The following is a 22162-nucleotide window of genomic DNA, read 5'->3' as shown; positions in this document are numbered from 1 at the left end:
TCAAGTACTTTTGTGACGCAAATGTACTATAGGTTCTTTTGTTCACTTTCAATATATATTTGAAGATGTACCAAGTGCGACTTCAAATTTGCTGAATAGCAAGATAATAAAAGCTCCAAAGATATAAAACTGTCCATAGGTCAATCTTCACTTTATCTCGAGAATCACACAAAGTATAACACAAGTCATACCAATTTAGGGGTCCTATGTTGTGTATCAAACCTACCCAGGACATATAACGAGGCCGGCTACTCTCGGAGGCCGGTAGCATTCCGGCCTCCGAACGCTAGGGAAGTTAAATTTGTGCTTATCGTCCAATCAAAAGGTGGGATCTGGTCATCAATGCTTGGCAGCGCATGGACTATAGAGCATACATCATAACTTGAGTAGACAACATTGGTCATTTATCCGTAATAGATCACCATTAAGTGGCCAATTTCTTCGTTATAAGCATTTTAAACACCAGGTTTAACATACGCCACCATGGAATTTCATCAAATCCCAGGCAAAGCATTGAAACCGCCTTTCAAACCCCGTGCCGTATTGGGCCTAGCGCCATCCCGTGACTGTCCTCTGCCCTCTCTCACTGGGCAGTTGTATAGATCATATAGATGTCGAGATGGATGTCAAAGTATCTTATTTTGGCTGAATATACTCATATAATGTGCCTCGAGTCTTAGCTAGGATAGACAAAACCAATTTCCATGATGTAACATCGGATATCGCAGGATCCACGCTATCTGCTATTCTCTTTCGTAATATGGACTTGAGGCCGGAATTGTTACCGGCCTCAAAGTATTATAAGAATCTGCTCCTCACCCGCCCAAAATCTCAGAATTCCAAGTCTTCTTTCATCTCTCAGAGTCTCCTGGCTTCTTATTCATCCTTTTTTACCCATTTTCCCTACTCCCTAGGCTCTTGACTTGGTCTTTAGCCTTTGGCTTATACATCTACACTCTTCCCTACATTACCCCAACACACCCTTTATTCCCATACCCATATTGAATAGACTTATAGTCTTTTCTTTTACCTGGTTCATCTTATATCATCATGACTCGAACCCAAGTGCCCTACCCTTCCCCTACCACCCTGAAGCGGTTCCCTCACATCCATGATGACCCTTCATCCATCTCCCACTCCCTAGACCCCTTCACTATCACTACCAGGACAGGCTTCTTGCCCTACGAGACTGCCCCTGTCGAGCTGCCAGAGGCCTTCAGTGCCCTGCTGTCTCTCGTCAATCGTCTCCCTGTCGTCAGGCTTGATGGCAAGCCCGGTCTGTTGGCTACCTATGAGCTTGGCCCTGCTGTCAAGGCTGAGCTTACCGACTTGACTGACGAGGTCGAGAAGCTGGTCCTCGCTGATGGCTCGCATGATCGCTTCACTATTGCTGCAGTCTTCCGTGACTATACCTTCCTGGCCTCGTCTTACCTGCTCGAGCCTTGCTGGGAGCACTGGAACAATGACCCGGAAGGTGGCTATGGACTTGGTCGTGATGTCCTACCTCAGTCTGTTGCTCGTCCTATGTATCGCTGTGCTGAGATGTAAGTTTATCTCTTCTTTCCCTTCTTTTATTACCTTAATATCTTGTGGATCATATCGATACACATCTTCATCATATAACAAGAGTGTAACTAACATCTATCCTTAGCCTGAACCTACCACCTTTCATGTCATATGCTGCTTCATATGCTTTGTTCAACTACACTGTCGCCGACCCTGCCAAGGGTCTGAGCGAGTACTCCAATCTTCGTCTGATTCGCTCCTTCGAGAAAGGTCTCGACCCTAAGAGCTCCGAGGCAGGCTTCATCCTGACTCACGTCGACATGGTCAAGGAGACTGGCCCGCTCATTGGAGGTGTCTTGAAGATCGTTGATTCCCTTGAGCAGCATGGCTCCCGACAGGAAATCAACGATGGATTCCGAGAGATCCTAAAGTCGATGGAGAAGATCGAAGCATCCATGGAAGGTATACAGCCCTAATAATCATGATTCCATCTTCTAGATCGTCTAACCTGACATTAAAATAGACATGTGGGGCAATTCCAAGCCATCAGAATACCTCTCATTCCGCGTTTTCATCTTCGGCATCACCAATCAATCCATGTTCCCGAATGGCGTGGTTTACGAAGGTTGCGAAGACAACAAGCCCCTCTACTTCCGCGGCGAGAGCGGCGCCAACGACAGCATCGTAAGCAACCAAACATTACCAGAAGAAATAAACGATCAGCTCCAACTAACCAAACCACAGATCCCTCTCCTAGACCACCTCTGCGAAATCCCCATGCCGGAAACACCCCTCACCAAAATCCTCCACGAATTCCGCGCCTATCGCCCCCTCCCCCACCGCGAATTCCTCACCTACATCCGCGAAAAATCCGAAGAAATCGGCGTCCAAAAATACGCCATCCAAGACTCCGAGACCGCAGTCCTCTTCCTGCGCACACTGAACCACATCCGCAGTTTCCGCTGGCGACACTGGCTGTTCGCGCGTGAGTATATCATTCGTCGTACGCCGCATCCTACTGCTACTGGCGGTAGTCCCATTGTAACCGTGAGTACAAGTCCCATTTCTCTACTGTGTGAGTGTCAATATGCTGATTGTTCTGGTGTTATAGTGGCTTCCGAATCAGCTCTCTGCTGTTATGGAGCTCATGGTCAAAATCTACGATGATAATCTTGCGCCGAAGGATGGTGTCGCTGTTGTCAACGATAATGAGGACCTTGTTGCCTCGCACAGGAAGCAGGTTGAGCCTATGATGGAACTTGTGCGTGATCAGAAGGAGAAGCTCGCTAGAGAGGTTGAGCGGTGGTGTCAGGAACGGGGGGTTTAGGTAGCTGCCCAGGTGGCCTTTTACTTAGTTCTCGCTTTATTAACGCATTGCTTGAGACTGTCAGACTATGTTATCTTCTATTCTCGTGTGTGTAACTGTCGGTATCCGCTGTTATCTTGTATATTTACCGATTCAAGCCGATGTTTCACTACTAGGCCCAGGCTCAGTACGAAATCCCAATTGTAGAACTGTGATTCTTGGATAGAAGAATTTGACTTCTGTGTTTTGTATCAGCTGATGCCTATGCAAGGGTCTGTGCTAGATAGTTCTTGGTCGGATTGTCTTTACCGAGACGGACTAATAATCCGCGAGGCTACGATATGACCAAAATAATGAGGATAAAGAAGGAAGTTTCAAGATCAATTTCATAATCATATCACGTATCGTGTCCATCTAAGTCCACGTCATTGTATTGTACAGGGGTGATTCCCTAGGCCTTTGCGTATCATACGCCAAAGAGATTATCACCAAATGTTGTCAACCCCTAGGTGACAATCTTGAGTCCCATTTGCCGGCCATAGTCAATGGCATCACGAGACACATCGTCGCATCCTTTTATGATTAAGGCGTCAAGCTTTTCAATAGCCAATTCATCATTCCGGGCATCCGCAAACATGCGAATGGTACAACCGGTAATTCTGGTCTGCGACAAGTCAAGGATTTTCAGGTTTGGCAACATTTCCGACAGACGTTTGACGAACGAATCGTCCATGCCAGCCATGCAGGCAACTCCCAACTCGGTTAATTCTTTTAATTCTGGATTAAATTCGTCGAGCATGTAAAGAATTTCGGTGAGCACCGCGCTGTCCATGTTGTGGCAAAGGTTCACATGAAGGGTTCGAAGGGGAGCTTCGGAATGAAGTAGGAATATAGCGAGTGTTGAGTGATTGACCCATGGGGTGTCATTGAATATTAAGGTCTTCAGGTTTGGGAGTTTATTCTGTCCCGGCGACAACGTATCTCTACCAAGGTGAGTAGGCCCGATGGACCCTGAGAAAAACCGTAGGGTCTCAAGGCTGTTTGGAAGCATTGAATAAAACGAGGATTGGATAGTCGCGCCGCGAAGATCTAGTATGCGGAGCGGGGGAAGATATTCCTTCCCTGCCATCGGGTGAAATCGGAATGATTGTGATCGAGCAGGATCCCAAACTAGCCCCAGCTCCTCTAGATTGGGATATACAGCCTGAGTTGTGTTAGCGCAAGGACGAGATATCAAATGCAGAGAAAGATTACCAATCCCAACCCTGGAATTACCTCCTGGAAGATCAAGCCGTGAGGATTTTCTTGTGAAGACCCAATAGTTAGACTCTTCATATTTGGGAGATGTTCAGGCCATGTCGACGTGGGTTGTGGCTCTCTGGTAGGATTGTCCCAAACACGGAGAAAAACAGCTTTCTCAAGTTTCGAGAGGGTAGATAAAATACTCCCAACACACGCGTGAGAAAGGCTGATGTCAGCTCCACAGACGAGGCTCTTCAGGCGTCGAAAATCTTTGATCTTAAGGTAGAACTCTTTAGGATAGTCATAGCGAACCATCAACTCCAGGTGCTCTAGTTGGGGGCATCTGCTCAGCATGTCGAGCACCTTGGACGTGGTAGAGGGCACGATATTTGTAATAGTGGCATTGGTCAGTTGCGCCCGCGATCGATGGATGTAGTTTCGAATAGATGTCCATGGTACTCGAGATCTAGCTCCGGTGAGGTCAACACGCATCCAGAGGCTAGTCAGACCGCCTAAAAACTGGCTCCATCCTTTGCAGACGCGCATGATTCCCCTATATGATGTTGTGAGCTAGTGGGATCTCGGAGGTGAGGATGGAAACTTACGCGACCTGCTTGAAGGATAAATGCCGAAGCGTGAGTTGTGCGATCTCTAGTGGCAGGATCGTGAATGGGTCGCGCCGGTTACCTCCTGCAAGCTTATCCTGTAGTTTCTTGAGTAACTGCTCGAGAAGCTGAAGATAGTTAGCATGGGAAAAGAGATATAACGAAATAAATATCACATTGAAAGTGAACAGAACAGAAAGCCAAGGAGAAGAAACTTACCCCACGGCCTGAGTGATCAGCTGGAAGTTTTTGGAGGGCATATTCGTAGATGTCTCGGGCCTTGTTAAAGTTCCCATCTAGACATAGGACTTTGGCCAAGCGCAGATATCCCTTTTCCAAAGTCAGCGATCAGCCCACAATTGAGAAGTAAGCATCGAGGCGGATAATTACGCGGTCGTCGTTGGGTGCAAGCTTAACCATAGCTCTGGCATCAGCGCGGGCCTGGCTGTACTGCTTCAGCTTGCAATATGTGGCGGCACGATTATCCAGAATTCTAGTATCCTCATTGTTTGCCACCAATGCCTAGATATACACATGATTAGTATGAGTCGCGACGGAACAAACACGATGGGACGTACTTGGGTGAAGGACTCGATGGCGCCCTGGAGATCCCCATCTTTGTAAGCATTTTGGCCTGTTCGCTGAAGCGTAGCAGCCTGATCTATGTCCACCTTCTTTTTGGATGTTACTGCCCGTACTACACGCATATCTGGCCTTGAAGCCATATTGAAGAGCAGATGCAAAGGCGGTTGGTGAGAATTAAGGAGTGGGGTAGGAGGGAGAGGTTTAATGCCACGCAAGGGACAAATAAGACGTGGGGGGTTGGGTGATTGCTTATCTCCACGCGGTATGCACATGACGACGCACTATGTTACTATCAGGATATCATTCAATTGCTTCTGGATTCTGGGTTGGCTCTTCTAATTTTTGAAAAACAAAAAAAAAAAAAAAAAAAAAAAACAAAATTTGTTATGCTCAATTTTAATACCTCTCTCTATGGAAATCTTAGAGCATATCAAACTAAATTGGAGCTTGTCTTGACTCGCGACACAATTCCGCAATAAAAACGGCAGAATAAAAACGCCTTGCCTCACCGCCAATATAGCTGCACACTTGGCACGAAAGGGTCACCGCACCTCCGTGTTTACTTTCTTCCCCATTCGGCATTCGGACTTATCTGCGTCGACAATAGAAGTGATCGCTGCCATGGAGTCGCATAACCTGCAGGCAGCTTCGACCTATGTCAACAACATCTTACTGGCAAGGGGATTGCTAAAAGGTGGTCGTGCGATCGATTTTGCCGACCCAGAAAATGAAGATGGAGGGATAGACGGCACCATGGCTCGTGTGATCAATTTGGTCAACGATTTGGTCTTGAGACGAGACGTGCGTGTGCTGCACTGAGATACGACTTGATCGGCGACTGACAACTTCTAGCGCGAGTCCGAACACCGCGAAAGCTTATCTACAACTATTCGGACGCTGCAAGCCAGCGAGGTGGAACAGACCGCGGAGATCGTACGTCCTCACTCTACTCATGTTGCACAGCGCGCTAACGTTCGTTCTTTGTGCAGGGAAAACTGAAAACGAAGACATCCGAGTTGACTCGCTCGCTTGCTCTGGCAGAGGCGCAAACGCGCACGCTCAAGTCCAACATGTCCAGCGCCGAAGCGAACATCCGAAGTTTCAAGGAGCAAGTCCAGCGCATGAAGAGTACCGTCCAACAAGTCCGAGCGCAATGCGCCAATGATATCCGCAAGAGAGACCTGGAAATGCAGAAGCTCAAGTCGCATCTGGCTGAGCGACAACGAGGCAAGCGCGAGGGTCTGAGTGTGACTACTATCAACATTAACCCTGCCTCGGATCGATCCCGTCTTTTGGCTAGCGGCGGAGAACGGGTAAATGACCCCGGTTATAGCTTGAAGCAGGAAACCACCGACTTCTTGACCGAGTTATGCCAGCATCTCAGTGATGAGAATGATACCCTGATTGAGCTTGCGCGAAGCACTGTTCATACTTTGAAATGTCTACAAGGCTTGACGCAGGCTGAGAATGGGAATGGCGAGAATGAGCAGTCGGGTATGGCTATGAGCGTAGGAGCTCAGAAGTCTTCTGCGGGGCCTGTTACTTCGCTTCCAACCTCGTGTGAAGAACTATCCGTTCACATGGAAGGCGTACTAGATCATCTACGCACATTGCTTACCAACCCGTCATTCGTGCCTCTTGAAGAGGTTGAGATGAGAGACGAAGAGATCAAACGATTGCGAGAAGGCTGGGTGAAGATGGAATCCCGGTGGAAGCAGGCCGTTACTATGATGGGTGGGTGGCAGCGTCGTCTTGCAGATGGAGGAGACTCTGTCCAAGCGGATGAATTGAAGCGCGGCATGAATCTCGATCTTAGCATTAACTCAACCGAGGACATGAGCATGCAAAGCTTGCCAGAGTCCAATCCCATCCCGACAATCCTGGAGGACCAAGATGAGGAGGAAGGTATGAGTGAACCGGAGGAGAAAGCACCAGACCCGGAGATGCTCAATCCCCCGAAGATGAGGTCCAAAATTCGCAAAGTACCCGAGCGACCCGATCGTGTTTTGAGGGAACGCAGTGAAAACACCATGACAAAGCGTCCCCGGAAGGTCTCATTCACGCCAGGTTTACAAGGCTCACCATGTGTGGACACTACCGACGACGATACCCTTAAAATCAAAGCCTACAAAGTTGAAACCGTGACCCGCAGGCCAACCAGGCGAAAGACCGAAACAAAGGAACCCCATCAGGTATGCAACGAGAATGATTTCCCAGGAGATTGCCCCGGAGATTCCCAGGACTAATTCGCCCCACAGCTCAAATCCCACGAATCACTAAGCGTGCACCAAAAATTGGCCGCCGTCGAAGACGAGGCCCGTGCCGCTCAAAATGAGCAAAAGGAGCGCGAATCACGAAAGAGAAGCCGACCCGAGAAAGCTTCCAGACCAGCAAACCGGCGTCGAAGTACTCTCACTACTGATGAGCTTGACGATCTCATGGGCGTGGCCCGGTGAAAAATCAATTGATACCCCCCACTAGTCTGCACTGTACATACATACTTGGAGCGAGTGCATGTAAATATGGAGTCACTTTTCAAAATCGCGTACGATCGACATGAATCTAATAATGTATGCCTATTCCGGAGTTAAGATGGACCTCGGTAACTTTGCCCGCGGCTTCTCCGCATCATATGCCGAGCTTGTTTTGAGAATTTACCTTAAACCATTCAACCTCATAACCTTCGATCTCTAATTCTATAATTCTACACCCCAGGAACCTACCAAAAATCTCCCAATTACTCAATTCCATCAAAACACCTACCTCGGCACATACACGGCGCAACCACCATCACCAAACAATGTCCCCTCCCACAGAACCAGACACCTTCAAAGGCTGGGTTGCCCACGATGCCAAAGGCCCCCTAACATACACAACCTACACCCCCAAACCATTCACACCCACCGACGTCGAAATCTCCATCTTCCACTGCGGCATCTGCGGCACCGACATCCACACCCTCCGCTCAGGCTGGGGTCCCACCGACTACCCCTGCGTAGTCGGCCATGAGATAATCGGCACAGTAACACGCCTGGGCAGCGCCATCGAATCCGACTCCACCCCCCACGCAATCCGACTCGGCGATCGCGTCGGCATCGGCGCACAGAGCGACGCCTGTCTACGCGCAGACTGCGAAGCCTGCGCCGACGGCGAGGAATCCTACTGCGCCCGCATGACAGGCACGTACAACGGGCGGTACAGCGACAAGTCGAAGTCGTATGGCGGGTTCGCTGATAAATGGCGCGGACCTGCGCACTTCGTATTCCGGATTCCCGATTCTCTTCCCTCGGCTGAGGCGGCGCCGTTGCTGTGTGCGGGTGTAACTGTTTTTGCGCCGTTGCGAAAGTACGGGGCTGGGCCTGGGAAGACAGTGGGGATTGTTGGGGTTGGGGGGCTGGGACATTTGGGGATTTTATTTGCGAAGGCTCTTGGGGCGGATCGTGTTGTTGCTATTTCGCGGTCTTCGGGGAAGAAGGCTGATGCTGTTGGGGGGCTTGGGGCTGATGGGTTTATTGCTACGGGTGAGGAGAAGGGGTGGGCGAAGAAATACTCGCGTTCGCTTGATGTTATCTTCTGTACGGTTTCGGCGCATGATATGCCCTTTGCGCAGTATTTGAGGTTGCTTAAGCGGGATGGGACTTTTGTGCAGATTGGGGCGCCCGAGGATGCGTTGCCGCCGCTTATGGCTTGGAGTCTTATTCAGAAGGGGGTTAAGGTCACTGGGTCGAATATTGGTTCCCCCGGTGATATTAGGGCTATGTTGGCTTTGGCTGCGGAGAAGAGGGTCTTGCCTTGGATTCAGAAGAGGGATATGGTGCATGTTAATCAGGCGCTAGTGGATATGCATGAGGGGAAGGCCAGATATCGGTATGTACTGCAAAATGGGAAGAAGGCGAAATTGTAGATTTTAGAACAAATTCCCAGCCCCTCTATACGAGATGAGTTACGAACAAGCATCCATGGGATTCATCTCCACTTACAACGTTTATCTTTGGGAAGGTCCACGGGAGTCTCCACTTGATAAAAATAATTAAGATTTTAGACTCTCGTATCTCGTACTCCGCTCCATATTGGGACTAGTGGATATCCACCCCTCCACATCGGGACAAGATTACGAAGGTACGAAGGTACGAGTATACGAAATCTCCTTTCCATAACTCTACGAGTTTTCTTTTCCAAGGGTTACCTAGATCCCGTTTTAGATTTAGGGGAAAATTCTGAACTAGAACATATATAAGAGTGGAGAGAATGGTCTGTAGTTTCAGTTTTCCAAGTCATTCATTCAATCCAACCTAGCCTTACCTCCTACCTACTCAATCTACATTCAAGATGGCTCCCGCCGGCTGGATCGCCTATGACTACTACCCTTCAATGGGTGCTGCAGTAGTATTCATTGTCTTATTTGCAATTGTTACTTTAATGCACACATTCCATCTGTTCCGCACAAGAACATGGTTCTTCATCCCGCTCTTGATTGGCGGATACTGTGAGTATATCCATTACCCAAACAACCCCCAGACATCTCCAGTACTAACATACCTCCCAGTCGAGCTAGTTGGATATATTGGCCGCGCCATGTCATCGAAACAATCCCCCGATTGGACCATTGGACCCTATGTTATGCAGAGCACATTGCTGCTCATTGCGCCGGCACTCTTCGCTGCCAGTATCTACATGGAATTGGGTCGAATTATCATTATGGTCAAGGGAGAGCAGTTTTCCCTGATTCGGGTGAACTGGATGACCAAGATCTTCGTCACGGGTGATGTGTTGAGTTTCCTGATGCAGGCTTCTGGTATGGTTTCTTCCCCCTCTTGGCTCTTTCGAAGCTTAATGCTAATATACTCTCACAGGTGCGGGAATCATGGTCACCGGTGCAAACTCTACCGACCCCTCCTCCTCCACCAGCACCGGCCAGAACGTTATCATCGGCGGTCTCATCGTGCAAATCGTCTTCTTTGGTTTCTTCCTGCTTTCGTCGCTCGTCTTCCAGAAGCGTCTGGGCTCTAACTCCGGAGCTCTTACGGTGGCGGACCAGTACCCATGGCGCAAGCATATGTGGGCGTTGCAATCGTCCAGTATCCTTGTTCTCATTCGGTCCGTCGTTCGTGTCGTGGAGTATGCCCAGGGCACAGATGGTTATCTCATGCAGCATGAGGTTTTCATTTATGTCTTTGATGGATTGTTGATGTTTGCGATGATGGTCATTCTCGTGGTCATTCACCCTAGCGAGGTGAATTACCTTCTTGGACGGGGACATGCCGTCACGGCTATGGGTGGGTTGAAGGTCATGGAGGGCTCGAACGCGGTTTAACGGGTTCGGATCGGAATTTGTTGTGATTATTGTGGAAAGATTCAGGTGGAGATTCGAATTGTTTTTTGTTTTTGTTTTTGTTATGGAATTTCTCCTGCGGTTTCAGCGCTTTGAACTTGGGTATACGAATATGAATATGAATAGAACAGAAAAATGCTTCAGAATGTCAACCCCCAACCTTTTCCAGAAAGTTAACACCGAGAATCTCTTTCATGGCCCACTGGATCAGTGGCCTCCACTGATCGTCCAATATTGCCCACACGGCTTTGGAGACCCTCACACACCACTCGTCAAAACACCAGCGATGCTTCAAATATTGCAAGAGCACGCCATAGTGCGCTAGCATGACTAGCGCCAAGGGCTCTCGTTCGCGTAGCAACTCCATAAACCGAGGCTTCAGGCGGATCGCCCACTTCCCGGCAATCGTATTTGCCCTCATCCCGCTGTAGCACCAACTGAGCATTTCCTCGAGATTCGCAATAGACCCTTCATAAACCTGCAGTTCATGTCTCGGATCTCGCGCTGCGCAGAATTTGTTTGCCTCGCGCAGTTGTTTGAGCATAGCAATGGTATCCGTAGGCATCGGACCCTGAGTCTCCTCAATCTGCAAAATCGGTCCGAAAGAACTGTCCACTAGGAAAGTCGTAAAATCCTGCGGGGCATAGATAACCTGCTGCACACCGCGCGTCAAAACAAGAACCTGGTACAAATCGTCGACGCAGGCCCACGGATCCTGCGCGCCGGGCGTATGCGGGAATGCAAACGTGTAGATAACCACGATTCCCGCAAAAGCAAACATTGCCTTGGCATTACTCTCATTCACGTCACCCAGCATCTCCCGGAACAGCGCCAGCGCTTGATTCTGGTGCGCGACGGCACGATTGAGATACGACCCTCGACGGGTTGGATCTGGTCCTGTTCGAGCGAGATGCAGCGATGACAGGGCCAGGATGCCATGCATCAGAAATGGGTGCGAGAGGGCCTCTTCGGGCACGATGGTGCGCCAGATTGGATCGGTGCGCTCATTGCGTGACAGTGTCTGGAAGGTCGTGTTGCACCACTGGATCATCAGCTCTAGGTCGTTGAGGTTCAGTGCGGACCCGGCTGAGGTGGTGGCATTTTCGCTGTTGAGTTGGGTCAGGATTCCGAGGGACTCTGCTGCCGCTGTGTCTGTGGCTGGACTCGAAGGTGAACGAAGGCCTGAGACGGGCTCGCCTGTCTGTCCGCTATCGGACCCATCATTTGCCCACAGTATAGATGATGACGACCCGTACTCACATTCGGAGTGGCGATGGGCGCAGTTGTTGCAGGATGGTCGGGACTCGTCGCACTATGATGGGATGAGTGGGTTATTTTCTTCTTTTTTTTTTTTCCCCTCTTGTTTCATACCTTCACTCGGCGCCTCTTACATTCCACGCAACCGTGGCGAGATTTCCGATGTGGTCGTCGGAGCGCCATAGTCATGTGGTTATTGGATTCATAGTTTGAAAGAGAAAGAAAAAAGACCGAGGCTCTTGGTTTCCCACTATTTAGGGTTGTTTTTTACCTTTTTAAGGGTAGGCAACAGGATTCGATCTATTCGGGGGCCTCGGACCCCGGGGATAGTATAGGGTTATATAATCAAACCCTGTCGATCAAACCATTGAAAAAGGCTTGTCCCATTTGAAACATTGTCTCGCTTGCACTGCCTCCTTTATTTTGGGGCATTCGGAGCGAGCCTTTTATTTAACCGTTCAATTAGGTCTACACAAAGTACTTCGTACTTCGGTACTGTTGTATGCGTCGTACTCGGTAGTTTTAAACAAATTTAAGAAATTTAAAAGAATGTAGCAGTTGCGCTAAGGGTATTTCTCATAGCTAAAATAACGCTAAATAAACCGCAAGTCTCATCCAAGATTTCCATGACCTTATAATTATGTGCTATTAATGAGACATCCTCGGCCTAACAAATTCCTCCCCCACCGGCAGAAGAGCCCCCCGCAGCTCCCCCCGCCGCGTTTGGTTTCGCACGTCTGATCCTCTCGACTACGGCAATTCCAGAGATAAGAGCCACAAGGTAGAATCGCGGCCCTAGATTCGAGTAGATATCCAAGTAGCCGTAGCCGATTTTCTTTGAAAAGATGCCATCAGAAGAAAGCACCGCGATAACGGTCTGACTAGTCTCCTCGACTAGTTTATGGTTTCCAGATCCACTGCCATGCGAGCGGGTCTGTTTCCAGGTGAAAGTTTGCTTGGTGCCATCGTCTAGCTCCATGCGGAACCAATATGCGCGCTTAAAGATAAAGCCTTCTTTGTGCAGGTACTCCCAATTCATTTTGTTGGGCCGTTCCGGGTCCGTTAGACCAATCTCACAGTCCGAGGAGAAGTGTCGGAACTTACACACTCCCACAATGGGCCCATTGGAGTCAGGGCTGTGGTGGAAAGTCAGGTCTGGTTTTCCTATTGTGAAGGAGGAGTTGTCGATGTGGTAGAGGTGTATTTTGTCTGTTGTGCTGACATTGTAGCTCTCACACTTGGAGCGGTGGGTGATGTGATACTGGGCGGCTGGATTCATGATGGATGTGATGAACTTGAGAATGGTCTCATTCGGAGTAGATTTGTGAACATTTGGGATTATTTCCCCAAGGACTGGGGACCAGTGAGTTCGTTATATATCTAGATTCTCGGATCAATTAGAAGCTCAGCCCTCTTCGAGCAAGTATTATACGAGCCTACCCTTACAAGGCTGAGGTCATTAGGTGTGCCTTGTGAGCCCCCATGCAATCAGATGCGCGGGGTTTGGCCCCCAACTGCTGATCCCTGCCTGATGATCCTGGCAGTGCTTTACTTTGTACGGAGTACGGAGTGCACCTGACGGGGGTTACCGCAGCCAATTTAAAGTGGGGGGGACCCTGGCTTGGCACAACTCCTCACCCCCCGCCAACTACTCCGTACGTGCCCCGACGGATCAATAGAGATGCTTGGCAGAATTATTTAGGCAGACGGAATCGCTTTTGGGTCCATAGTATGTAGACTATGTAGCATGTATTGTAACATAATCGTAAGCTCTTCCGTATTAACCCTAATTAGGCATAGCCAATACATCCTGTAATTAATTAGGTGTATACAAAGACACGGGAAAAAGCATACTTTCTGCAAGAGACTTTTCTATTTATAACCTCACAAGACAAGAATAGTCGGCCTTGTCATGTCGTTTCAGGTGTTCTTGTCAGGTGTCTGTTAGGTGTCTTCTTAGATGTATACGAAGGTGGTAGAAAAAGTATATTCTGTGTTAGACACTTTTCTATGTATAACCTTTCATGATAGTATATGTACATTGCAACCTTCCAAGGTGGGAATCATGGTGATCGCCACGTGGTGGCCGTCCGCTCTTTGGCCTGATCTTCAAGGCTCCAAAGCAGCATGAGTAAGCAATAACACGTGACTAGCCTCAAGTAATATCACATGATCAAAATCTTTATGCCTGAATGCCTGATAACTTTCGCCGTCGCGTCGAAGCGGAAAGTGAAGGGCAAGGAAAAACAAGCAACTCTGGAGAAGAGGGAACTTCTCCGACAAACAATCAACTGCATCGACCTTCTTCGCTGCCTGGCGAATCAGTCTTTGTCGATTGATATCGTCGTTTGTTCCATCTAACAGTTCTTAGAGCTGTTGCGGCCTAAAACTTGCATCCTCTGATGCCGTCAACCCGTCTCTTCTCATTCTGAACAACCCCACCCCGCGATGTCGTTCCAAGTACCCTATGAGTCCAGTCCACCTGAGACTCCAGATAAAGATCGCTCTCGCAGTCTCTGGAGCAATGTGTCGACAACGCCTGCTGGCCCGCCGCCGTCCACTGCAGGGTCATTTATACCGCATTCTACATCCAACATCAACGGTGGCTCGCGCATCAACTCCTTCTCCACAAACAATAGCGCATTCTCTACAAACCAGAACTCCTTCTCGAGAAATGACTTCTCCAACTCTGTCTTTACCAAATCCGGTAACATCAACACAAATGACAGCATCTTCGGGTCATCCTTTGGATCGACGGATTATGCCATGCCCAAGCAGAACAAAGCCCCTTCCTTCAAGCCCACAGCCAATTCTAGCCTTCGCTTCGGTGTGCCAAACGGAGGCGGATTTGGGGATTCAATGGATTTCGGACAGTCTAATGGGTTTGCCTCGTCCCAAATGAGTGACTTTAATGAAGAGCAGGAAGGCCAGATGGAACCGGAGGAAGAGGAACTCCCAGAAGAGGAAACTGAAGAGGAAATGGACATGAGCACCAAGGATAGGTCCAAGAACTTCAACTTCTTAGACTCGGCTTTCGGAAACCCCTTCGGATCCCAGCCCTCCATGGGTGCGCAGCGCAAACCGATCTATTCGAATCCAAGCGATGCCAAGCGACCGAAGCTTGACGAACACTGGGCGCACCAATCGCCTGTCCGCAAGACCAACCTAGCCCCCAAGAAGCCGTCCGCGATGCCATCCATTCTTCACAACCTTGCGGCCAGGTCCCGCATTGCCCTTGTTAAAGAGCCAAGTGAGATGATTCTCAAAACGGAGGATGCCCTGGGCAAACTTTCCGACGAGCTCAAAGCTGCCGAATTCAAACACGTCGATTTTGATGCTGTATTGTCCAATGTATCAAAGGAACTGGCAGAGAGTTGGCAGACTTTCGCCGATGAAAGTGGGATTGACCGGCCCTACGGTGCCCATTCTGGCATTGGACCGGGGGAGAAGGCTCCCAACCTCGTGAAAGCTACCTTCTTGGCTTCGTTGCTGCTCCAAATCCACCACCCTTCCCGTGAAGCACCTTCAACTGCCCACATCAACCCCATGCGCACCGGGGCTGCTGGTATGGTGAAAGCCATGACAAGACCCCCCGTTCCTAAGTCTCTGCCACTGATCTTGCTTGACTGGCTCAGTGAAAACCACGCATCGCAGACCAAGGATCTCCAAGCATTGAAATATGTGGAACCAAACCCGACCGCATCCACAAACTTCTGGGATATTATCATTGCCTCTGTGCTGCGTGGTCGGTTGACTGATGCCGCAGATGTTCTCCGTTCCGCAGACTTCAACTACGCCCGCTCAGCGTTGGAGGATGGCCTCCCACAGCCTGGCTACCGCGGCGCACAGCTGCAAAACATCCAGCGCTGCATCAACAAGGCTCTTCAAATTCTAGAATCATGCCCTGGGACTCAATCTGAAGACTGGGAGGTCACCGGTCTTGATTGGTCTCAGTACCGGAAGCGAGTTCTTTCGGCTGTCACTGACCTGGAGGAATTCGCCGAGGGAGAGGAGCGGGATGAATCGATTGTGCCGGTCCCAGAGAATCGCTTCCAGGCAGTCAACTTTGGACTGTCCACTTTTAACTCAAACAAGAACCCAATTTCATTCGCACAATCGGCTCGCATGGCAGAAAGCCGTGTCCCATGGTCAATTTACCAGAGCTTGAGATCTATCTACAGAATTATTCTGGGCGACCCATCTGCCATCAAGGGCAAGTCTCAAGACTGGGTGGAGGCGACCATTGCTTTGACAGCATGGTGGGATGGTGAGGATGACACTGGTTCTGGCATGGACTTTGGTGCTACCTCATCCAGCGACAACTTCCAGGATTTCTTGCGCTCACGCGGCCCAAAGAACCACGTTCGCCCTGTTGATCGCAACATGCGCGGCGCTTACCTCGACCGCCTCGAACTAGCCCTTAGCCACACCACCACCGATGCGTCCGACAACGCTGATTTCCGACCCAATACACTCAGCAGCGTGGAGGTCGGTCTTGCATCTGTCTTCGAAGGCAACGTGCAGGGCGTATTGGAGCTAGTACAGGCATGGTCACTTTGCGTGGCTTCCGCTGTCGCAGAAGTTGCCAGCCTGGGAGGCTGGTTTGAGTCTGGAAGCAGCCAAAAGACACTACCTGGTCTGTCTGAGAATGATCTTATGGTTCTTTCGTACGGGCAGGATAACAAGTCTCCGGCTCGCCATTTGCACAAGGACGACATTCTTCACAGTTACGCATTCGGGCTGTATGACCGAACCGTTATTGAGGACGAACACAGCTCCCGTGAAGGCTGGGAGCTGGCTATTGAGGTATTGAGCCGCTTCGACGATGCAAACCAGATGAAGAAGGCCGTATCCGAGATCGTGGATAAGCTTCCTTTGGAAAGCCCTGATCAGTTGGATAAACTAGTGGTTCTCTGCTCGGAACTTGAGCTGGAGGATCAAGGGCGTCGGGTATCTGAGGTGAGTTGATGGAAGGGAATTGCTGGCTATCTGACCCAGTGCTAATTTATTGACAGCGATTTGGCGACATGTTGACTTCGAAATCCGAAAACTTCGGTTTGGCTCTCGTCTGCTATGCTCGTGCCCAGAGCCGACGCAAGGTCAAGTCAGTTGTTGATCTTTTGATTTCCTACAGCTTGGTTCAATCACGCGCGTACCCTGCGACGGCCGATCTCGATGAACAACTGCGCGCTTTGATGAAGGAACCCAAAGCATGCCTGTCGTTCATTGCACAAATCGACGAAGAAGCTGCTCGGATTCTCCAGTTCTATCTTAGTGGTTACGCGACGCTGCGCCGGTTCTATGAGATCCGCGACGAGGAATTCGAACTGCAAGAGGGTCAGCGACCACGGTATAAGCCGTTGGCTCGGCGACGCGCCGCTGCGCAAGCCCTTGCGGCTGTCATTGGGAGTGCGGCAGATAATATTTACGGAGGTCTCTATGACCCAGACCGTGATTCCGCTGTGCAGGTGGATGGACTGCTAGCTCTGCTGGGTGAAGCCTGTGCGTTTGTGAATCGTGAGTCTCCCAATCTAACCACATCACATTTTTTCGTTGATACTAACCCCCAACCAGAACCCACTGCCGTGCTCTCTGTGTCTCAACAATTTACCATCCTGTCCGCAATCGAGGATCTGGAAACCGTCACCCCCCGTGTATACGCACAGTGCGAGGAATGTTTCCGGTCTACCCTACTCGAATATCAATCCTCAACTCGCGGGGGACTAGATGGACCCCCCTCCCCGCGCGCGCTATTGAAGAAATCCGTGTCCAATTTCTCCGCGTCCAGCTTCGCCTTCATCGGCAATGACATGCTCGAGTCAGCGCGCACACGCTCCGGTTCAGGATCGGGCCCTACCTCTGTAGGCAGTTCTGGCGTCCTCGTGCCCGCGCCAGGTGACAAGGCCGCCGGTCGTGGGTGGGATTGGCGTGCCGGGCTTCCCGAGACTGCCAAGGGTGAGGATATCCTCCAGATGCTCCGACTGGGATTGGCACGCGGGTTGAGTCATGGCGCAATGGGATCGATGTGAAATTACGGAGTTCGAGTAAAATGGAGGCCTAGTTTTGGAAATGGGTGTTTTTAATCTGGGAAAATGAATTTAGCTTAGCCCACTTGCACACACACACACACCACCACTACTTATTCGGGACCCCGCTTTGTCTTTGTGACAGGCGCTGTACGATATCAGACCTACTATTCCACTTAATCCTCTTAGAGCCAGTACCTAAGTTCCCTGCATATCTTGCTGCAGCAGTGTATATGCAATGTAATGCGAATACGTACTCAATTCGACGTTCCTATTACCGAAAACGGCAATCATCAGCAAGTGGGCTTGACCCCTCAGCCCTACGGCCTCTGACGGTTAACCCACAAGGTACCTCCGCCCATTCAACGGGGAAAACGTAGTGATTAGCGTCAAACTAAAAAAAAAACCGGTTCTTGCGAATCGCTCCATCGGTATTCCGTACTCCGTTCTCCATACACAAGGCAACTCGGTTAATGTTAGCGTCAGCAGCTGAATGCGGGCGCCTAGTTCGCTCCACTCCAACACAACTTCACACAAAATATCACCGCTTGAATGTTACCAATTGTAAGAGAATAGATAATATTTTGTATAGAAATATAATTGTCAATATGCGGTCAACAGCCCTATATCCCTTGAGCCGCAGTACTCGGTACTAGTCGTGGGAATGACAGGGGGGGCTGTGTTAGAGGCTCTCTGACTCAAAAACGCCCCGATGTCCACTTGGGGCACTTTGGATTGACGATCGAACGTCTTTCAGCCAGTTATATTGCGATCCGTTATTCCTGATTCCAGTGATAATCAGTGATAATCACTTATGTTGGTATTTCGTTTACTGTGCTGTGGCTGCACAGCCTGTGGCTCACCGACTCGCTGTACTGAATTGCTCATCGCGGGGTGGCCTTCTTCACTATGTGTTCACCGTCTTTACTTCCCTGCCACACTTTGTAGATCATTTTAGTGGTGTTATTACTGTTCCTGTTACTATTACTCTGCCAAGTGAGACTTTAGAGTCAGAGATGTGAACATTCCAGCTGAGGGGATGGGACTGGACTGGTCTTTTTACTATGCATCACCCCCCCACTATCCTCGATAGTCACCCACTACATACAGCATAGAGGGGTAAAATGGATACTCTGCTAGACTCAACCCATGTACGGAGTAGACAGCATGTAGATATCCAGTCCCTGTCTACATAGTGGAGTATCATTCACACTTCTCTTCAGCCCTATTAGCCATTTGGGCGCGCCCCGTTTGGTTTCTGCCTGGGGCTACAACCCATAGGGCTGATGGATATGCATTGATCCCTTTGGATCTACATGTTATTTTATTTTATTTCATATTTTAATATTATTATTATATAATTATACTATTATTACAGTAGATTATTATATTATATATTCATAATTATAGATAATATCCATTCTATAACCACGGCATATATAACGCCTACTCCCTATACAACAACCCCTCTCGGTTTGTCAAACCAGTCACTCCCTCTGATTTCGTTTCGGGTCATTCTTTCGCGAGACAGCGTGCTTTTCTTCACTTGTCCGTTCTATCTTCTATTTTCTACTTCTTCTGTTTATTCAATCGACTGGTTCGCTTTCTCCCTTCGAGTCTCAAACAAACAACCCAAAACAACCATCAACTATCAATCCATTACCCCGACACTCCAAATACCCATACGAAATGTGTTACAAAGTCGTCGAGCGATACTCTGTCTGTAAATGCCTTTACTTCGAGCACTCCATCGACCCTTGCTCTGCTTATGGACAGCGCGGCCATGGAGTACAGGAAAAGACTGTGCTGGTTGGTTATACCTGTGACAAGCACTCGGGACGAGGGATCTATGCTGTTTCGCCTGGTGCGAGGCCTTGGTCTGATTCTGGGTATGGGAGTCACGATTTGAGTGGAAATGAGAGTGGGAGTGAGGGTGAGGAGGGAGATTGGGAGATTTGAAATGGACTATGTATTATGGCTGTGCCATTATCGCTCCACGAGGGTTTCTGGATGTTCCGGGTTATTTTTTTCCTTCTTTTTTCCCTATTTGATGTTCAATGTTGTGTGTCGAATGGGGGGTTTCTTCCGGTACTTATTGTCGACACTGGTGTTGATGATTCTTGATGCCGGGGAATTGGTGGGAATTGTTCTGCACTCTTTTTTTTCTGTGCCTTAGCAATGCTTTGTGGAACAGTGATTGATTCCACTGTCTGCATTTTACTCAACCAGGTGTTGAGTACCATCAAAATGCGCCGACATGAAATGCTAGTCCACCTCTGGGACGAAGAGTGCAGGGCGAGCGTGCGAAAGAGAACGGGTAACGAAGATACGTGTGAGATTATGCGGTATGGGTGATTGACCAAGGAAGGAGCATGATGTTTTCAAGATATAATGCATTGTGGGCGTTTCTTTTGTCTTTGAACGTGTCTGTCGCTATATATCCTGCTTTTCTAATTTGTATGAGGCGAGGACTGGTTCCTTCTTGTAGCAAGTGGTAGTAATCCATTGCATTCATTCTTTCCGTGATTCATTAAAAAGGACAGTTGGACAATACGAAGTTGAGCATTATCGAGATAAATAGTGACGGGATTGACTTGACGTGCTTAGGCCGAAGTGTCTACCACGGATCAATGGTGGTAGGCGCAGACGGTAAACAGTAAAATCGGACATTTGATGCGCGACATCGCCTCATGAAAGGCAACCCGCTACAGCATTGGCATCCCGAGGAACCGTTCATATCAATGTCTAGGCTCTTTTACGCGGGAGGTTTCCCATAGCGTCACCTTCCGGTCGAGGATTCGACATCCAGACACCAAGAAAGGAAGCCAGGTATTTCAGCGGCCCGAAGCGTGGCTGGTTCTTTATATGTGACAAGGTGTCAAAGCTGACTAGCGAGCGAAAATACTATACTGAGAAGGACATTGAAGCCCTCACTGCGGAGTTTGTAGATTTCTGCTGGCTCGCACGGCCATGGTCGAATATGTCTGGCCGAGGATGTTGGGCACAGGCCTGACGAAACTCCAGGAAGGAATGGGAATCTTTCAACACGGGAGTCTCTGGAAGATTGTGCTCCTGGGCGAATTTGTCATAGGTTCACGACTGTTCAGCAATGGTGGTCAGGATATTGTGGTGGTACATAACCGTCTCACGGGGTACTCAGCATAAAGCCATTAGCTCAAAATATTGAAATTTCAAGACAGTACATTCCATTATCCGAGTGCATAATATCACCTCTGCTATAGTACACGGTACTTCTCTAATCTAGTTCAGCTGTATTTCTAGCAATTGCGCACCGACCGCAGTCTCAGTACCATTCACATCGACGTTGACACCACTGCCACCACCGGTGGTGACATAAATCTTATTCAATTGATCCTCACCTCTTCCGAAGAAAACACCCGTAGGCTCAGCAACTTCCGTCGAGTCCTCAGACCCGGCAATAATCTCACTATCGATGGCAGTTCCATTACGGGTAAATATAACCTGCTCGATTGTATTTCCAGCGGAGGTAGAAAGGTAAGCGAATTTGAAGTTGGAACCGTAAGTCGAGTTAAGGGCGAAACCACTGGGAGCAATAGCAAAATCATCAAACGCGCCGCCCTGGAAGATCAGCTGTCCCGTGCCGGCAGTGATGTTGGGGTATAGCTTTGCGCGATACAAGGCGCTGTTGGCAGTCCAGTAGAGGAAGTTGTCTGACACTTTGATGCCGTTGATAGAGGACATGAGGCTTTCTTGTTTGATGGCCTCCCAGGTACGACCGGTGCGGGTGTCGATTGCGAAGATGGAATCTTGAAAGGAGGCGGTAGCGAGTATAATTGTATCGTTGAATCTTGCCAAGCCATTGAATCCGGTGGGTGCTGTAGGGCGGCACAGGAGTTTGATCTTCGGATTGTCGCCGTCTTTGGTGAAATCGACCTCCCAAACGTGAGTCGCATTCTTCGGTGGATCGCGGATATTATCGGATGTGGTATTGGCTCCAGTCACATAGAAGACATCGTGGGCACCTTCGGTGATACCGGAGAGACCCAGGACGGAGATGAAATCCTTAATCACCTTCTTCCGTGGATGTTTTTCGCTGGGATCAAAAGATAGGAGATTGGCTGGAGGACCAATCTCGGTGGTTAGGATGTTGCCATTGGATCGTATGGCCAGGTTCTCTAACCAGGTGTCGTTGGAGGAGAACTGATAGACAGCACGCGTCTTGAGCTCGGAAGCAGCGACAACGCCGAGATACAGAGCTAATGTAATGAATGAACGCATGTTGGAATGTATAAAGGGAGAAAAGCCTTGCGAGGAAAGCGCA

General features: G+C 49.3%; 10 protein-coding genes across 10 annotated transcripts; 6 read left to right on the top strand and 4 right to left on the bottom strand.

Annotated features, from left to right (window-relative positions):
• Positions 1 to 1050: 1050 nt before the first annotated feature.
• N7455_004149 (indoleamine 2,3-dioxygenase family protein) lies at positions 1051 to 2833 on the top strand (the record flags this gene model as incomplete). Its single annotated transcript, XM_040960134.2, has 5 exons — positions 1051 to 1544; positions 1652 to 1968; positions 2030 to 2190; positions 2251 to 2553; positions 2618 to 2833. The coding sequence occupies 5 exons, from the start codon at positions 1051 to 1053 to the stop codon at positions 2831 to 2833; spliced, it is 1491 nt and encodes a 496-aa protein (XP_040809427.2).
• A 484-nt stretch (positions 2834 to 3317) lies between these two features.
• Positions 3318 to 5384, bottom strand: N7455_004148 (Leucine Rich Repeat domain protein; the record flags this gene model as incomplete). The annotated part of the gene is made up of 6 exons (XM_065604695.1): positions 3318 to 4016; positions 4067 to 4607; positions 4660 to 4787; positions 4879 to 4989; positions 5050 to 5181; positions 5238 to 5384. The coding sequence occupies 6 exons, from the start codon at positions 5382 to 5384 to the stop codon at positions 3318 to 3320; spliced, it is 1758 nt and encodes a 585-aa protein (XP_065461595.1).
• A 481-nt stretch (positions 5385 to 5865) lies between these two features.
• N7455_004147 (uncharacterized protein) lies at positions 5866 to 7700 on the top strand (the record flags this gene model as incomplete). The annotated part of the gene is made up of 4 exons (XM_040960181.2): positions 5866 to 6045; positions 6097 to 6177; positions 6234 to 7436; positions 7503 to 7700. The coding sequence occupies 4 exons, from the start codon at positions 5866 to 5868 to the stop codon at positions 7698 to 7700; spliced, it is 1662 nt and encodes a 553-aa protein (XP_040809425.2).
• A 344-nt stretch (positions 7701 to 8044) lies between these two features.
• N7455_004146 (NAD(P)-dependent alcohol dehydrogenase) lies at positions 8045 to 9148 on the top strand (the record flags this gene model as incomplete). The annotated part of the gene is made up of 1 exon (XM_040960158.2): positions 8045 to 9148. One exon carries the CDS (start codon positions 8045 to 8047, stop codon positions 9146 to 9148), a length of 1104 nt encoding a protein of 367 aa, XP_040809398.2.
• Positions 9149 to 9573: 425 nt separating this feature from the next.
• Positions 9574 to 10558, top strand: N7455_004145 (RTA1 domain-containing protein; the record flags this gene model as incomplete). Its single annotated transcript, XM_040960167.2, has 3 exons — positions 9574 to 9730; positions 9791 to 10039; positions 10098 to 10558. The coding sequence occupies 3 exons, from the start codon at positions 9574 to 9576 to the stop codon at positions 10556 to 10558; spliced, it is 867 nt and encodes a 288-aa protein (XP_040809356.2).
• A 166-nt stretch (positions 10559 to 10724) lies between these two features.
• Positions 10725 to 12022, bottom strand: N7455_004144 (Zn(II)2Cys6 transcription factor domain-containing protein; the record flags this gene model as incomplete). The annotated part of the gene is made up of 2 exons (XM_040960166.2): positions 10725 to 11888; positions 11948 to 12022. 2 exons carry the CDS (start codon positions 12020 to 12022, stop codon positions 10725 to 10727), a joined length of 1239 nt encoding a protein of 412 aa, XP_040809357.2.
• A 478-nt stretch (positions 12023 to 12500) lies between these two features.
• Positions 12501 to 13112, bottom strand: N7455_004143 (uncharacterized protein; the record flags this gene model as incomplete). The annotated part of the gene is made up of 1 exon (XM_040960201.2): positions 12501 to 13112. The coding sequence occupies one exon, from the start codon at positions 13110 to 13112 to the stop codon at positions 12501 to 12503; it is 612 nt and encodes a 203-aa protein (XP_040809386.1).
• A 1169-nt stretch (positions 13113 to 14281) lies between these two features.
• Positions 14282 to 17862, top strand: N7455_004142 (putative nuclear pore complex subunit Nup85; the record flags this gene model as incomplete). The annotated part of the gene is made up of 3 exons (XM_040960199.2): positions 14282 to 16792; positions 16849 to 17350; positions 17408 to 17862. The coding sequence occupies 3 exons, from the start codon at positions 14282 to 14284 to the stop codon at positions 17860 to 17862; spliced, it is 3468 nt and encodes a 1155-aa protein (XP_040809404.2).
• A 1686-nt stretch (positions 17863 to 19548) lies between these two features.
• N7455_004141 (uncharacterized protein) lies at positions 19549 to 19818 on the top strand (the record flags this gene model as incomplete). Its single annotated transcript, XM_065604694.1, has 1 exon — positions 19549 to 19818. One exon carries the CDS (start codon positions 19549 to 19551, stop codon positions 19816 to 19818), a length of 270 nt encoding a protein of 89 aa, XP_065461594.1.
• A 1302-nt stretch (positions 19819 to 21120) lies between these two features.
• On the bottom strand, positions 21121 to 22119 carry N7455_004140 (uncharacterized protein; the record flags this gene model as incomplete). Its single annotated transcript, XM_040960169.2, has 1 exon — positions 21121 to 22119. One exon carries the CDS (start codon positions 22117 to 22119, stop codon positions 21121 to 21123), a length of 999 nt encoding a protein of 332 aa, XP_040809371.2.
• Between the last annotated feature and the right edge of the window lie 43 nt (positions 22120 to 22162).

Source organism: Penicillium solitum (assembly GCF_028829755.1).
Source record: "Penicillium solitum strain IBT 25940 chromosome Unknown utg000003l_segment0_segment0, whole genome shotgun sequence".
Classification (NCBI taxonomy): domain Eukaryota; kingdom Fungi; phylum Ascomycota; class Eurotiomycetes; order Eurotiales; family Aspergillaceae; genus Penicillium; species Penicillium solitum.
This window is presented reverse-complemented; position numbering and strand designations above follow the sequence as displayed.